At 42.0% G+C, this 15,000-nt stretch overlaps 1 protein-coding gene across 1 annotated transcript in view; it reads left to right on the forward strand.

Annotated features, from left to right (window-relative positions):
- The window catches only part of top3a (DNA topoisomerase III alpha), a 19,299-nt gene extending 10,527 nt beyond the window's left edge, over positions 1-8,772 (forward strand). The window contains 5 exon segments of the mRNA XM_071204098.1: positions 1-100; positions 668-790; positions 5,459-5,607; positions 5,754-6,308; positions 8,055-8,772. The exon segment at positions 1-100 is cut by the window's left edge and continues 47 nt beyond it. Of these exon segments, the coding sequence (XP_071060199.1) occupies positions 1-100; positions 668-790; positions 5,459-5,607; positions 5,754-6,308; positions 8,055-8,239 (1,112 nt within the window). The 3' untranslated portion in view covers positions 8,240-8,772.
- The last annotated feature ends 6,228 nt before the right edge of the window (positions 8,773-15,000 follow it).

A 15,000-nucleotide genomic window follows, 5' to 3' on the forward strand; every position in this document is an offset into this window, starting at 1 on the left:
CTGAAGAAGAGCAGCAGGACATGGAGATCCCGCTGACCGTCAGGAAGTGTCCTCAGTGCAGTCGGGACATGGTGCTGAAGAGGAAGAGGGAGGGGAACAGGTGAAGACTCGGAGACACACGGGGAGAGCAGGAACTTTGATGGCAAACACTGATGGTTTATTTGGAGCTTCGGCCGGAGAATTCACAAGACATGAGTTGTGCCACGAGGTGACTCAGTAGATGCCAAACCAATTCTGAAGATCTCTTCCCCAGACCCATGTATTTAGCTAGTTCTGAGAGAATAATCAACATTGTGCATAACAAGATAGAACCATAACACCTCTATCAGCTGACGCCAACAGGCAGGAACAGGGAGACTAACACTGTTACAGCAGCCCAAAGTTACAGGCATGTGCTCAGTGAGGGCGGTACGCACTGGGTCAGAGTTATGGGCCTAGGAAAATATTTCCCCAACATTAACAAAACATTTCACACATCTAACGAGATGAGAAAGAAACCTAAAGCTAAAACGCTGACTCATTTCCAGGTTTAGGATTTAGCAGCCGGGTATATATTGCACAGTTATTAACGGCATATATATATATATATATATATATATTGCACATAGATGACATTAGGTAATAATGCTCTTAATTCCCGCTCTTTATCTCGTTCTGCCCCCTGCAGTAAGTACCTGTCCTGCACGGGGTACCCGGACTGTAAGACGGCGGTCTGGTTCCCCGACTCGGTGCTGGAGCTCAGCAGAGACGACAGCGTCTGTCCCACCTGTCGACCGCACCCTGTTCACATGTAAATATATCATTTATTATACACACATACATATTTACTATATTCTACTAATTGAATTATTTCCTGCACTTTATTTAGTTATTTCATGTATGTATGAATGCTTCGTGTCTTTGTTGTATGTTGTTGATTCTGAATGTTTTGATGACACCTTAAAAGTTCTAATTGTAAAATGACAATAGATGCTTCTAATCTAAGTACTCTAGTAGCCTGTTTTTAAAAATCAGTTTTCCAGAGTTCATTCTGGAGATCCATTTTCTGAGGATTATCGAAATCTGAGTGTGGGAGAGAAACTAACTCTGGAGGAAACTTACTGTAGCATCTTCAGATCCTTTACATGCACACAATCCTATATAACACACTGCAGGGAAGGCCTATGATAGGGCCTCTTTAAATAATGTATAGGAGGAATTTAAATCTGCATTTAAAACCAGTGCATCTATGGCCCCGTCCACGAGACGAAAACAAACCAAGGTCGATATCAAAAAAGTCTTCCGTCCACACGGAATCGGCACAAGAAACGTGTCCGTCCAAACGAAACCGCTCGACCCGCTGGAGACGCTGTAGTACATATGGCGGGCCTGTAAGTGGCGCTGTACTTCTGCCACAAAATACATCAAAAGCAGCGAAGAAGACCCCCGAGCATGGTTGCCATGGTTGCCCTTCTGGTTATTCTCCGCGGTGGATTTAGCAACATGTAGGTCATGTAGTTCTCCATGTCCACTTGAGGCTGATGGTTGTGGTAGAGGAGCTGTAGATTTTGCACTAACATCTGTAGCATGGTCAGTAGCGTCTGGAGCACAAACGCAACCCTGTGATCCGCCATTGTTGTTGTTGTTGTTGTTGGCGAAACACATCAGCAATGAAGCGGGGGATGAGCAGGAGAGGTGGGGAGAGGCGTGGCTATGATCGTTTAGGGCGTACACACGGTGCCGCAAGCGTTACGTTACCAGACCTTCCCACTTTGGGATGCGTTATCGTTCGAGTGCTCCGTTTCCGCGGTTCCGTTACGGCCTCGTGTGGACGAACCCTCCATACGATAAAGAACTATAGCGGATAACACCTGTTTCGTCTCCGTGTGGACGAGGCCTAAATGTCTTGGTCTTAAGTAGTTGAGCCTGACTGATTTGCACAACAATGCTTGTAATGGCAATTTTGATATTTCAATGTCCTATTTGCCATTATTTCACAGTTGAGGTGTAGAGTGGTCTTACGCAGACACATGACGGATACATTTTCCAGTTGTTGGATGCAGTTTAGTTTGTGGTTTATTGAAGATCTGTACAATACCAATGTTGTGGTGAGTTCATGAATGAGTGCTGCTCTTCCTCTCCCGGTTTCCCTTTGACCCTTTTTAAACCCGCCACCAAGTGTTCAAAAATAATATGGCAAGATAAATATAAACAAAATAAACTGAAATGCCAACAATACAAATAAATGGCTCCTTCAAAGCACATTTGTCTTCTCCTAGTTGTCATGATAACCTGATGCAGGCATAATTCAGTTATAATTACTTTGTTTAACTTCCTCTCAACACCTCACACACCCACAGTAACATCCTATTCAACATTAACATTAATTAAGTGTGTGTGTGTGTGTGTGTGTGTGTGTGTGTGTGTGTGTGTGTGTGTGTGTGTGTGTGTGTGTGTGTGTGTGTGTGTGTGTGTGTGTGTGTGTGTGTGTGTGTGTGTGTGTGTGTGTGTGTGTGTGTGTGTGTGTGTGTGTGTGTGTGTGTGTGTGTGTGTGTGTGTGTGTGTGTGTGTGTGTGTGTGTGTGTGTTGTTCCCTGTTCACACACAACAACACACACTCCTTCCGTGGCTTCCACAGTGCAAAAAGAAACTTGTAAAATGTCTTGTTTTTCTTGTTTACACCAGTGGGCATTCACCCTGAGCATGTGTTCGGCTCAGTCCAAATATAGGGCAGTGCTCCACACCAGCATCTGTTTCCACGGCAACCGATCTGGTACAGAGCTCAAAGTTGAACTACAGCTCTATCTCTTAAATAGAAATAAATAATATCGATGTTCTTTTTTTTTTTAATCTGTGTTAGATAACCGCCTCAACGGTTGCCACGGCAACCCGGTGTGTGTGTAAGTACACACACACATTTTGAAAAGCAGCTTTCAAACACTTGTTGAGGCACAGTGAGAACTCAGTGTGTGTGTAAATATGCTGTTGCTCAAAAAAGGGTGATTTAGGGTCAGCCTGTACCTGAATGGGATGGATTATGATCAAACCACAAATCAATTCAAAACACATTTCAACTATTGAATTTAACTAAATACTCCACCCTGTTTGTTCACATGTATTCAGGGTCTTTTGCACCTTTATTTAAATGCTGTCCAGTTCACTTTGTGTCAAACATTTCTTTTTTGTGATGGGGGCGGGTTTAGTGTTAGTTTTCTTTGTGTGGAGCAGGTGGGAGAAGTACTCAGATCTCGTAACTAAGTAAAAGTATAAATACCAGAAGTTCATTCAAAAGTATTAGCATCAAAATATACTTAAAGTACCAAAAGTAAAAGTAGTCATTGTGCAGATTGGTCCATTTCAGAATAATATATATGATATGTTTTATAATGATTGATCATTTTTATTTTTATTTAACCTTTATTTAACCAGATAAAAGCATTGAGATAGAATCTCATTTGCAATGCTGACCTGGCCAAGAAGGCAGCAACATTACACATAACACAAACATATAAAATACAGAGAACATAACTAAGAAAACAAAAGACAAAAAAGCTGTCACTACATTTTGCACATTAGGACAGTAAGAAAGGTGCACGACTTATTACTGCAAGAGCAGCTGGTGGTAAGGACTTCAGACAACTTCAATCTAAAACATACTATTGAGACAAGTGCCCTCAGTTTGAGGCGTGATTGAAGGTCATTCCAAGACCAAGGACCATAATAAAAAAGATTCCTTTTCCCAGCCTCAGTCCGCACGGCAGGAACCTGGACCCGTATCCAGGCACTGGATCTGAGGTTGTGAGAGTCACAAACTGGAGCAAATCTGGCACATATGTACAGTGGAAGCTTTCCTAAAATGGCTTTATACATTAATAAAAACCAATGCTGCATCCTACGCATACTAAGTGAGGACCATCCAGTTAGGCTATACAGTTTGCAATGATGAGTCCTATAGGGTGCATTTGATATATAACGCAGTGCAGCATGGTAGAGTGGGTCAAGTTTGGCCAAAACAGTGGGACAGGCAAATCTATAAATGGTATCACCATAGTCCAGCTGGGACAGGAATAAGCCAGAGACCAACCTTTTACGGGATGAAGTTGAAAAACAACATTTAAGTCTGTAAAGGAAGCCAAGAGTGAATTTCAATTTCTTAGTTAGAACTTCAATATGGTGTTTGAAGTTGAGATTACTGTCCAACCAAAAGCCCAGATATTTGTAGGTATCGACAAACTCAAGAGTCATCAAGGGTGTCAATGGAGAGTCAAGAGGACACTGACTTGGGAGCAAAACGCATTGCTTTGGTTTTCTTACTGTTCAAAAGCAGTTTGGAATCAAGAAGTGCATGCTGCAGCGTGATAAAATCAGATTTTAAATTGGAAACGGCCATATCCAGAGAAGGAGCACATGAATATACAATAGTGTCATCAGCATACATATGATAGGTAGAAAATTGCATCTGATAACAAATATTGTTTACATATAATAAAAAGAACAAAGGCCCCAAAATAGAGCCCTGTGGAACTCCCTTCTTCAAGGTGACAGGGTCAGAGACAGTACTACCCAACCATTAAAGTGTTCTCAAAGCTGGTGAAGGTGCAGCTAGTTTGAATGACTTTGTATACTGCAGGGGTAGCTTGTGAATTTACTGCTGGTGGAACTAAAGTCTGATTTAACACTTGATTATATTTCACATCAATCAATGTAGTGGAGTAACAGTACAAACCATCTGAGCCGGCCCGGCTAAAGTAACGGATGGCCTACCTGCTTGTCAGCGTTCCATCTGGGCACAAACAGATCTCGTGCCCTCATTGGTCATGTGCGCGTTCGTGTGTGTTGGAGGAGGGGCTCTGTGAGGAAATCTGAAGGAAAGGGCAGATTTTTTTCGGCTGCGTACTTTCAAATTCTAGCGCACTCGAGCTGGTTTCTCCATTCTTACCTACCCCACCTTTATGTACAGTACTTGAGTAAATGTACTTAGTTACTTTACACCTCTGGTGCGGTGGCATGCCTATCAAAAAGTGATACAAGTTTGGTTGATAGGATGATTTAATTTGGTCTCACTATCAGATTTGATTACTTAGAGTAATGCATCTATTACACAAATCTTTTTTTGAGGGGCAGCTCAGCCAAATAGTGCATCTGCTGTTGCTAGGGGACTTTAGGTCGGACTTGCTTGCTCTCATTTATGTGTGGTATTTATCCATGATACAAGTGTACGTAATATACAGAATACATGACAAGCCAGTATCAGTGTTAAGTATTAGTAGTTTCAAGTAGCTTAATCTACCTGGAGTTGTCAGAGGTTTATTTGGATAGCATCTGGATTTCTTCTCACTATTAACAAACCATTACAGTAATATCTGGTGGGTTTGAATCCAGCGCAGAACAGTTCATTAGTTTTTTAATGTTTTTGGCTCAGCTCCATCACACTGAAGTCAATTATTTCTAATGTTTGTCTCCTTTGTGTCATTTTCCAGGTTGCAGTTCAAGTTCCGCAGAGGCAGCCTCCCTCCCATGATGCCTTTAGAGTTCGTCGGCTGCATCGGAGGGTGTGACGAGATGCTCAGGGAGGTGCTGGACCTGAAGTACCTCAGAGGAGGAGGAGGAGGAGGAGGACAAGGACAAGGTAATGGTGGAGGAAGAGGAGGAGATACTGTTTTTGTTTGTGTGTTTTGTTTTTGTTTTTAATTATTATGTGTTAAATGCCTATGTGAAGCACTTTGAACTGCCACTGTGTCTTAAAATGTGCTATACAAATAAACTAACCTTGAGGAGGACGAGGACGAGGACGAGGGCATGGTGGAGGAAGAGGAGGAGGAGGAAGAGGAGGAGATGATCCCCGTCCTCCAGCTCCATGGCCCCCGAGACCAGACCCACCCAGAGCCCCAGTTTCAACCCCTCGTATCCCCCTCCCCCCCGTCCCCGCCTGGACCCCGCAACCCGGACCCCCGTCGGGAGTTAGCGACGCCATCGTGTGTAACTGCGGTCAGGACGCCGTGCAGCTGACGGTGCGCAAAGACGGACCCAACCAAGGCCGTCAGTTCTACAAGTGCAACGCCGGCACCTGCAACTTCTTCCTGTGGGCGGACGAGCCGGGCCAGCAGGGGGTCCCGGTGCCGACTCCTCAGCCACCAAGACCCTCCCTGGGCAGAGGGCAGGACGGGGGAGTGGGGGGACAGACGATGTGTAACTGTAATGAGGAGGCGGTGAAGCGCACGGTGCAGAAAGACGGACCCAACAAAGGACGCATGTTCCACACCTGCGGGAAACCCAGAGAGCAGAGCTGCAGCTTCTTCCTGTGGGCGGACGAGAACGAACCTCCACCAGGTGAGGCTCTCACACACACACACACACACACACACACACACACACACACACACACACACACACACACACACACACACACACACACACACACACACACACACACACACTTTATCTGCATATTGAAGTAGGAATGCTTGTTGTTTGTATGTTGTCTTCTCCTGAATGTTGTACGTCTCTTGTTTGTTTTTGTATTGTGAAAGAGAGCGGGGACTTTTCCACCTGACTGTTTACTTTCTCTTGCATTACAAGCAGACTCATATTAAAGAAAATAAACACTCATTAACTTGTTCTAACACGTGATACATGACTGACGGTAAGTCATGTGCTTTCAGTTTGATTCGAAGTGAAACAAGACACTATGATCCGCCTCATCTGTACTTTGTGTTCTGCGCTTGTCAGAATGCTGACCATAGCTGTATAAAGAGAACTGGGTATAGGGTTCAAGACGGGGCTCCGGTTGTCACCGTGAAGATGCTCAGTGGCACATGAAGCTCTCAAGAAGTGCAGAGTATTATCTTGCGAACTTAGTGGCGCCATAGAGCAAGTGCGCTCCAAATCGCTCAGCTAGATTGTTAACTACTAATTCTGAGTGTGTTAAATATAGATCACAGACACAGCTTTGTTGCATAAATACACATAGTGGCATTTCAAACCACAACATTACAGTTTACCTCGGGGGACTTCCATCATTACATGTTTGGTTTCTGTCTGGGTCACTACTCAAATCATTACACTTCACCATTTACTTCAGTATACTTTCTCTTTCTCACGTTACAGACGGTAAGTGCATTTCGTTTCATTTCTCACAGTTACACTGAACAAAAATATAAACGCAACACTTTTGTTTTTGCTCCCATTTTTCATGAGATGAACTCAAAGATCTAAAACATTTTCTATAAACACAAAATAACCATTTCTCTCATATTGTTCACAAATCTGAAAACATCTGTGATAGTGAGCACTTCTCCTTTGCGAGATAATCCATCCCACCTCACAGGTGTGGCATATCAAGATGCTGATTAGACAGCATGATTATTGCACAGGTGTGCCTTAGGCTGGCCACAATAAAAGGCCACTCTGAAACGTTCAGTTTTATCACACAGCACGATGCCACAGATCTCGCAAGTTTTGAGGGAGCGTGCAATTGGCATGCTGACAGCAGGAATGTCCACCAGAGCTGTTGCCCGTGAATTGAATGTTCATTTCTCTCCACAAGCCGTCTCCAAAGGCGTTTCAGAGAACTTGGCAGTACATCCAACCGGCCTCACAACCGCAGCCCACGTGTAACCACCTCCACATCCAGCATGTTCACCTCCGAGATCGCAGCAGCTGTCCGAGTGGCTGGTCTCAGACGATCTTTTAGATCTTTGAGTTCATCTCATGAAAGCAAAAACAAAAGTGTTGCATTTATATTTTTGTTCAGTTTAAATGTCAGACTGTATTAATCTGGCTGTCAAATCATGTGCACGCTTTGTGTGTGTGTGAGCGAGAGAGAGAGAGAGAGAGAGAGAGAGAGAGAGAGAGAGAGAGAGAGAGAGAGAGAGAGAGAGAGAGAGAGAGAGAGAGAGAGAGAGAGAGAGAGAGAGAGAGAGAGAGAGAGAGAGAGAGAGAGAGAGAGAGAGAGAGAGAGAGAGAGAGAGAGAGAGAGAGAGAGAGAGAAAAAGCTTTCACCACTCACAAACACTGAGACCTTGAGGCGTCCACTTGAGTAGAGAAATGTGACGTTGTGTTTCACCTCTGTGACAGTGTCGTTCGGAGGAGGAGGAGGAGGAGGAGGATTTAACGGAGGTGATGTTGGGGGAGAAGGAGGGAGGAAAGGGAGGAAGACCTCAGCTAAAGATGCTACAAAACCTCCAGCTGCGAAGAAACCCCGAACCTGTGGGATCTGCCACATGCCGGGACACACCCGCACCACCTGTCCCCAGCGGTGACCCCCCTGCAGAGAGACACTTTGCGGAGGCAGGTTTTCACATATGCAACAACAAGCACCTCTTTAATGGACACGGAGCTCTTCTTCTTCTGTGGTTTCCCCCAAAAAGAGACTCCAAATGGTCCAGACGAACAGAGGAGTACGTTTAGACGTTTTCTAAAGCCTGCTGGTGCTCAGTTTCCTGAATGTCCCTCGAGAGTTAATTTGAAATGTGCTCAGCTGACTCAAAATGAACACATCGTCTTTTGTTTTATGTGTATTCACAGTCCTGATGAGTTTCACGAAGGAAATACATGTGTTTTTAAGAATTTGCACACAGTTTCTTAATAATTAACGGTATTAATATGTTTACTTTTGATCATTGTCTCTTCCAGCAGTTTAAAATGTGTTGATTCTTCAAGGTGGAAGAACAGCAGAAGGTGTTTTTATTTTGTAAATATAATGAGTGCAAAAGACTCTGTAGCTCTGAGGCGTCGTCAGTACCAAAGGTTTTATTTTAATATTGATGAATGCTAATAAATATACTAAATCCTTCCTTGGTTATTTTCTATCTTTCCTGTCGAGGCTCTGGTTTGGTTTTTCCTTTGTTCCACTGGTTTGAGTCTTCAACTTTGACCCAGCTACATTTTAGAAATGAAACTGAAATGTGTTTCTTGCTACTGAACATAATAAACACAACACATGACATAACTGATAAAAGAGTTTCAGATTCTGCAAAACGCGTTCATGTTTCCTCTCTTCTTCCACGCCGAATGGTAACATAAGTACTGAAGTCCTTTGACTACATATTGGTAGTACTACAGCACTTTAGAAATACTTGCAAAAGTATTACTAGAATGTACTGATATAGCGCTTTATGCAGTCTTTAAGACCCTCAAAGCGCTTTACATACTACATGTCATTCACCCAGCAGTGTTCCTTGTTCTAGGAACCAACATTCACACACCGTTGGCCATCAGGAGCAACTCAGGGTTAAGTATCTTGCCCAAGGATACATCGACATGTTGACTGCATGGGCTGGGATCGAACCCACAACCTTCTGGTCGAAAGACGACCGCACCGCACTCCCTCACAGCCACAGTCACCCTAGATCAGGGGTGTCAAACTCAAGGCCCGGGGGCCAAATCCGGCCCGCGACTTCATTTTATGTGGCCCCGCAAGAGCTTGCAAAGAATATAATATGTTTATTATACGGTTACATGCCGTTTTCCAGAAGCAGGTTGTCCATAAACGACATGTCCCACAATGCATCTCATTTTGTGACATGCGCACTGAAGAGACTTGCAATTATTTGCCCTAGACTTCTGCTTTCAGACAGAGTTAATTATGAAGTTATTACCCTATCCGATAATAATCCAATGCAGAGGCAATAATGTTATATAAAACATTATTTTATATATTTATATCGTCTTAAAGTTACAACCGGCCCTTTGAGTGCAACCATAATGCTAATGTGGCCCGCGATGAAATTGAGTTTGACACCCCTTCCCTAAATAGAAGTACCCTTGTACAAGTTATGTCAATACTATAACAAAGCAAAACAATAGGGAAAATAAAAAAGGGAGAATTATTAATTACATATTTTTAAAGTAGAAGAATGTATATGCAAACAAATCTGGAGATACTTATAGTCTATAAATAAAAACAGAAACAAATGCCCCATAACAGAGGAAAATGCCTATAATTATAATTAATACAATATATTATTTTATAAATTATAATTAATAAAATGCAAATTAAGGGAAAAAATATATATATATGTAGCCTATATGTCCTATCATTAACTTCAATCATGGCATGGTGTGAACCCTAACAATCTGTGATTTACATGCAACAATAACAAGTTTTTAAATATATAAATAATGACACACTAAAACCGAATTAAAGGTAGGGTAGGTAATTCACTTCAGAAACACTTTTTGTTATATCCCTGGAATGCTCTTAAAGGTGGGGTAGGTCATTTTGAAGAAACCAGCTCGAGTGCGCTAAAATTTGAAAATACACAGCCGGAACAAATCTGACACTAACCCTTACAGAGCCCCTCCCCCAACACACACGAACGCGCACATGACCACGAGATAAATGTGTGCACAGATGGAAGGCTGACAGGCAAAATGTCATCTGTGGAAGCCGTAGCACTGTAAAAAGCACGACCAATCATCTGAGCCGGCCCGGCTAAAGTAACTGGATGGCCTACCTGCCTGTCAGCCTTCCATCTCGTGCACAAACTTATCTCGTGCCCTCATTGGTCATGTGTGTGTTGGAGGAGGAGCTCTGTAAAGAAGTCTGAAGGAAGGGGCAGATTTTTTCCGGTTGTGTATTTTTAAATTCTAGCGCACTCGAGCTGCTTTCTCCATTCTTCTTACCTATGATTCTTACCTACCCTACCTTTAAGTATAATTGCTTATAAAAAATGTGGTCACATTTATGTATTCTTCTTTATCTTTCAACATTACTTTTTTACTCGGATAGTTTTATTCTTTTTTTATGGTGTTTATTATTCGTTAACTGTTTTAAAGTATTTTGTTAACTACAGCTGTCAAATAAGGCAATGCACGTTTTTTTTATATGGCACCTTTCAACAAAAGGCAATTCAATGTGCTTCACAAAAATGAAAGACATTAAGAAACAGTGACACGGAAACACAATAAAAAATGCTATTTAAAACCAGTATACAACTATAAAGGTAATGGAGTAGCAGTGGAAAGTAGCATAAATCCGGAACACCTCAGAAACTTTCCACTACTGTCCTTGGTTTTTTCCTGCATGCATGCACACTGTGTGGGTGTACTGGTGCCAAATGTTGAATGTTAATAAGTCTGTTGAATACACTGTTAAACATTTCCCTTGATCATACATGTCAGACAAAGTTTGCTTTTGTGTTTTACTGTAGAATGTACTTTTAATTATGTTCCCAAAAGTCCTGCCTCTGTAATGTATATTCAAAGTGAAATCCCTCCAGGGTTAAGGTACAAGGGAAACGCATGTATTCCCGGTATGAGGCAGTAAATGGCCCCTCTGTGCTGTCCCCCCCCCCCTCTCTGTTGTTATTATTCCAGAGAAGCGGCGGTGATTTTACCGTCACGTCTGGTGAGTCATGCGTGAGTCAGAGCCTGTGGGAGGGAGAGATCTGCGTCCTGCTGCCGGGTGTTTCTGCTCCGGGATCACATCCACGCCGTAGTATCCGGGCAGATAAGCGGTCATGTGATTTTTCGAAGAATTGCTGCTATAACCTCTCATCCTAACGGGAAACATAAAGCGCTGATTTCCTCCTGTGTTGCAGTTTTAAAGTGATACCCTGTGCGCTGTGAAGCCATATAGCTCAGTGAGATCCTGCAGGATTACTGTGCACCCTCACATCAGTTCCTTTCAGAATCAGAAACAGGTTTATTACAAGGTAGTTTGACACGTACGAGGAATTTGACTAGGTGTCGTACATAAAAGTAAAAAAAGAATAAAAAAAACACAGAGAAAGATTAAGACATATCTAAGGATATTAAAGTACTAAGTGAGCAATAACATAACTAAACTCTCCAGTAAATACCTTTTAACTATTTTAACAAGAATATTGTGCATGATAGCAAAAACTTAAAGGGCCAGTGCACACATTTTTCTGATTTTAGACAGATTAGGATCTAAGCATAGCAAGGGCTCCCTCAACAAAAAGCCAATGGAAAAATCCCATTGGCTTTTGGGAAATTTGAGAAAATAAGACATGTGGTGAACACATGCTCATGATACTATGTGTTGTTCATCAGGATAATCTCCACATACAAACAACACTTTGTGACTCTGAAGCGTAAACGCAGTCGCCAGAAATAAAAAGCTATAAAGGAACTTAATCACGGTCACATGACTTCATACCGCTAAACTAGAGGGGGATAATGTTCGGCGTGATGACTAACGCACTGAACCACAGCATCCCTAGTACAACTAGTAGTAGCTGTAGTAGTAGTAGTAGTATGTAGTAGTAGTAGCAGCTGTAGTAGTTAGTAGTAGCTGTAGTAGTTGCTGTAGTAGTAGCAGCTGTAGTAGTATTAGTAGCTGTAGTAGTAGTAGCTGTAGTAGTAGTAGTAGTTGCTGTAGTAGTAATAGTAGCTGTAGTAGTTGCTGTAGTAGTAGCAGCTGTAGTAGTTTTTAAGACACAAAAGCCTTAGACAGTCACCAGTGGGGTATTTATTGACTTATTTTATGTCGTAGAACAAAATATGAAAATCTCGTAAGCTTGTTTTATCCACAGATCTTATTTCAGGAATCCAACCAAAATTATTGACTTCAAGACGACAAAACCAAAAATGGTGAATGCTAACTTATTTTCCGGTTTTAGGACTCATTCCTGCACCACTTTATTCAGTTCACCCGTCATGAAGAGTACTACTCGGCCCAAAAACAACATTAGAATATTGAACCTCTGATGGGAGCGTGTTGAAAGTACCAGAAATAACCCAGATGATCAGGGTTTACTTGGATGGATACATCAGGAGAGATGAAGCATGATGATAATATTATAAGCTGAGTCAATTGTCAGAAAATGTTATCTGTTTGATAACCCATTATTCATAACATAAAAAACATTTCTAACCAACATATCTGATAAAATATTCCAGTATTGTGTGATAACGAGACACTGAATACACTGATTACTGTTGCAAAGATATTAAATAAAAGTCAACTTCAGCTGTTGAAGCGTGTGATATTTTTGCGTTTTTTCTGATCTTTTATTCACCAAACGATTATCAAATTATTGAGAAAATAATTGAAAGATTCCTTAATTATCAGAACAATTATTAGTCACCACTCTCGTGAACAGATGTAGACACCTACATGCTTCCATAAAACACAACAAAAAGGATTACTGTACTTAATACCACAGATGCTGTATATAACCATACAAATAATGATTGATTATTAGGGGAATTTTTTGGTTGTGCTGATGACATAATCTGGGTATTAAGAGGTCAAAGGTCACAGTTGGGTCAGTAGAGGTGGATTACTCTTCAGCCTTGAACATTTCCCGCTGTCTCATCATCATCATCTTCATAATCATCATCATCATCCAGCTTTTCCGTGGTAGTTATAGAAACAGTTGCCATGACACCCAATGCCCGTAAGCGATGCAATGATCCAGGTGCACAGTGTCCATGGACTGTGTGTGTGTTTGTGTGCATGTGTGTGGTGTGCATGTGTGTGTGTGTGGTGTGTGTGTGTGTGTGTGTGTGTGTGTGTGTGTGTGTGTGTGTGTGTGTGTGTGTGTGTGTGTGTGTGTGTGTGTGTGTGTGTGTGTGTGTGTGTGTGTGTGTGTGTGTGTGAGAGTTACAGAGAGTTTTACTGTAATCTGATACACACTAGCCCCTTTGAAAGATAATAGGAAATATTGGCTCTGGGCCTTTTTTCCATAGCAGTCACTTTATGCCCGGTCCTCACTCGTTCAGGTATGAAGTTGGATAAGAGTTGTGTGTGTGTGTGTGTGTGTGTGTGTGTGTGTGTGTGTGTGTGTGTGTGTGTGTGTGTGTGTGTGTGTGTGTGTGTGTGTGTGTGTGTGTGTGTGTGTGTGTGTGTGTGTGGGGTGTGTGTGTGTGTGTACAGTATTAAATATAATAATCATAAATGATCATTCATGTCTTAATTATCGCTGAGATCCGGATCAGTGTTTGTTCTCAGTCTTATTTACAGCCGCGCTCTCTGCAGAGGTGTTGCTTGGCATTCAGGATGTGAAATTAAGATGTTTTTGTTCCATATTTGGATCAAACACGGCTGGAGGGGTGAACATTTCCAGCAGCGAGTGAAGCGAGGCTTTCATCTCCATTGCAGATTCTCATCTTCCCTGCCTTTACTACTGTTACATAAAAATACATAAGCACAAGCTCTGTTCGACGGTGAGGCTGGAGTTCAGTGTGTTCTGTGCAAAACCTTTAGCGTTACATGTGAGAGAGCAGAAAGCCTTTATCTAGTTTTAGGTTGTGATTTCATTGACGTGAACTGTTTGGAATTATCTTAACAGAATAGTTTGACAGTGTGAGGAATACAAATGTGTTTTCTGGTGACAAGTTAAGGCTACAGTCAACAGAGTGTTAGCCTAGCTTAGCATAAAGACTGGAAACAGCTAGCCTGGCTTCATGCATTACCAACAACATCTGCCATCAGCTGACTCGTTGCTCTTGATTCCATAGAAATGTGTATAATTTACAGGAAACTTTGGGCTGAATATTTTATTTGTTGTATGCTAACCCTGCTAGGGCACATTACATTACATGTCACTTGTTAGAAGCTTTTATCCAAAGCGACTTACATACTCAATACTGTACCCACAGGAGCAATTTGGGGTGAAGTATCTTGCCCAGGGACACAACGACATGCTGACTGCAGTGGGGTTTGAACCTGTGACCCCCTGATCCGAACACCAACACACAACCCACTGCACCACACGCCTCCCGCACATAATAATCCCAATGGTATGTTAATTAGTGGGCTTTGATTTGTTGTCTTTTATTACCTTTTAATACATTTGTGATAATGGTATTTGGCTACACATCTGATTTTCTGCATTCAAACAATTATTTCTATAAAAAAATCCTAAAAAGTTAAGTAAAAAAACTGTAAAAATGCAAGTTATGCGCTGAAATAAATTAAAAAAGATTAGTTCACTGTGTTAAAATTCCTCCTACTGGAATAACTAGGACATGTTTCCCATGGTGCAAAACACTGGATGTTGAGCAACTTTTACTACTTTTTTGTTGTTGTATTCTTATACTATTTGTGTTT

Source organism: Pseudochaenichthys georgianus, chromosome 8 (assembly GCF_902827115.2).
Source record: "Pseudochaenichthys georgianus chromosome 8, fPseGeo1.2, whole genome shotgun sequence".
Taxonomy (NCBI): Eukaryota; Metazoa; Chordata; class Actinopteri; order Perciformes; family Channichthyidae; genus Pseudochaenichthys; species Pseudochaenichthys georgianus.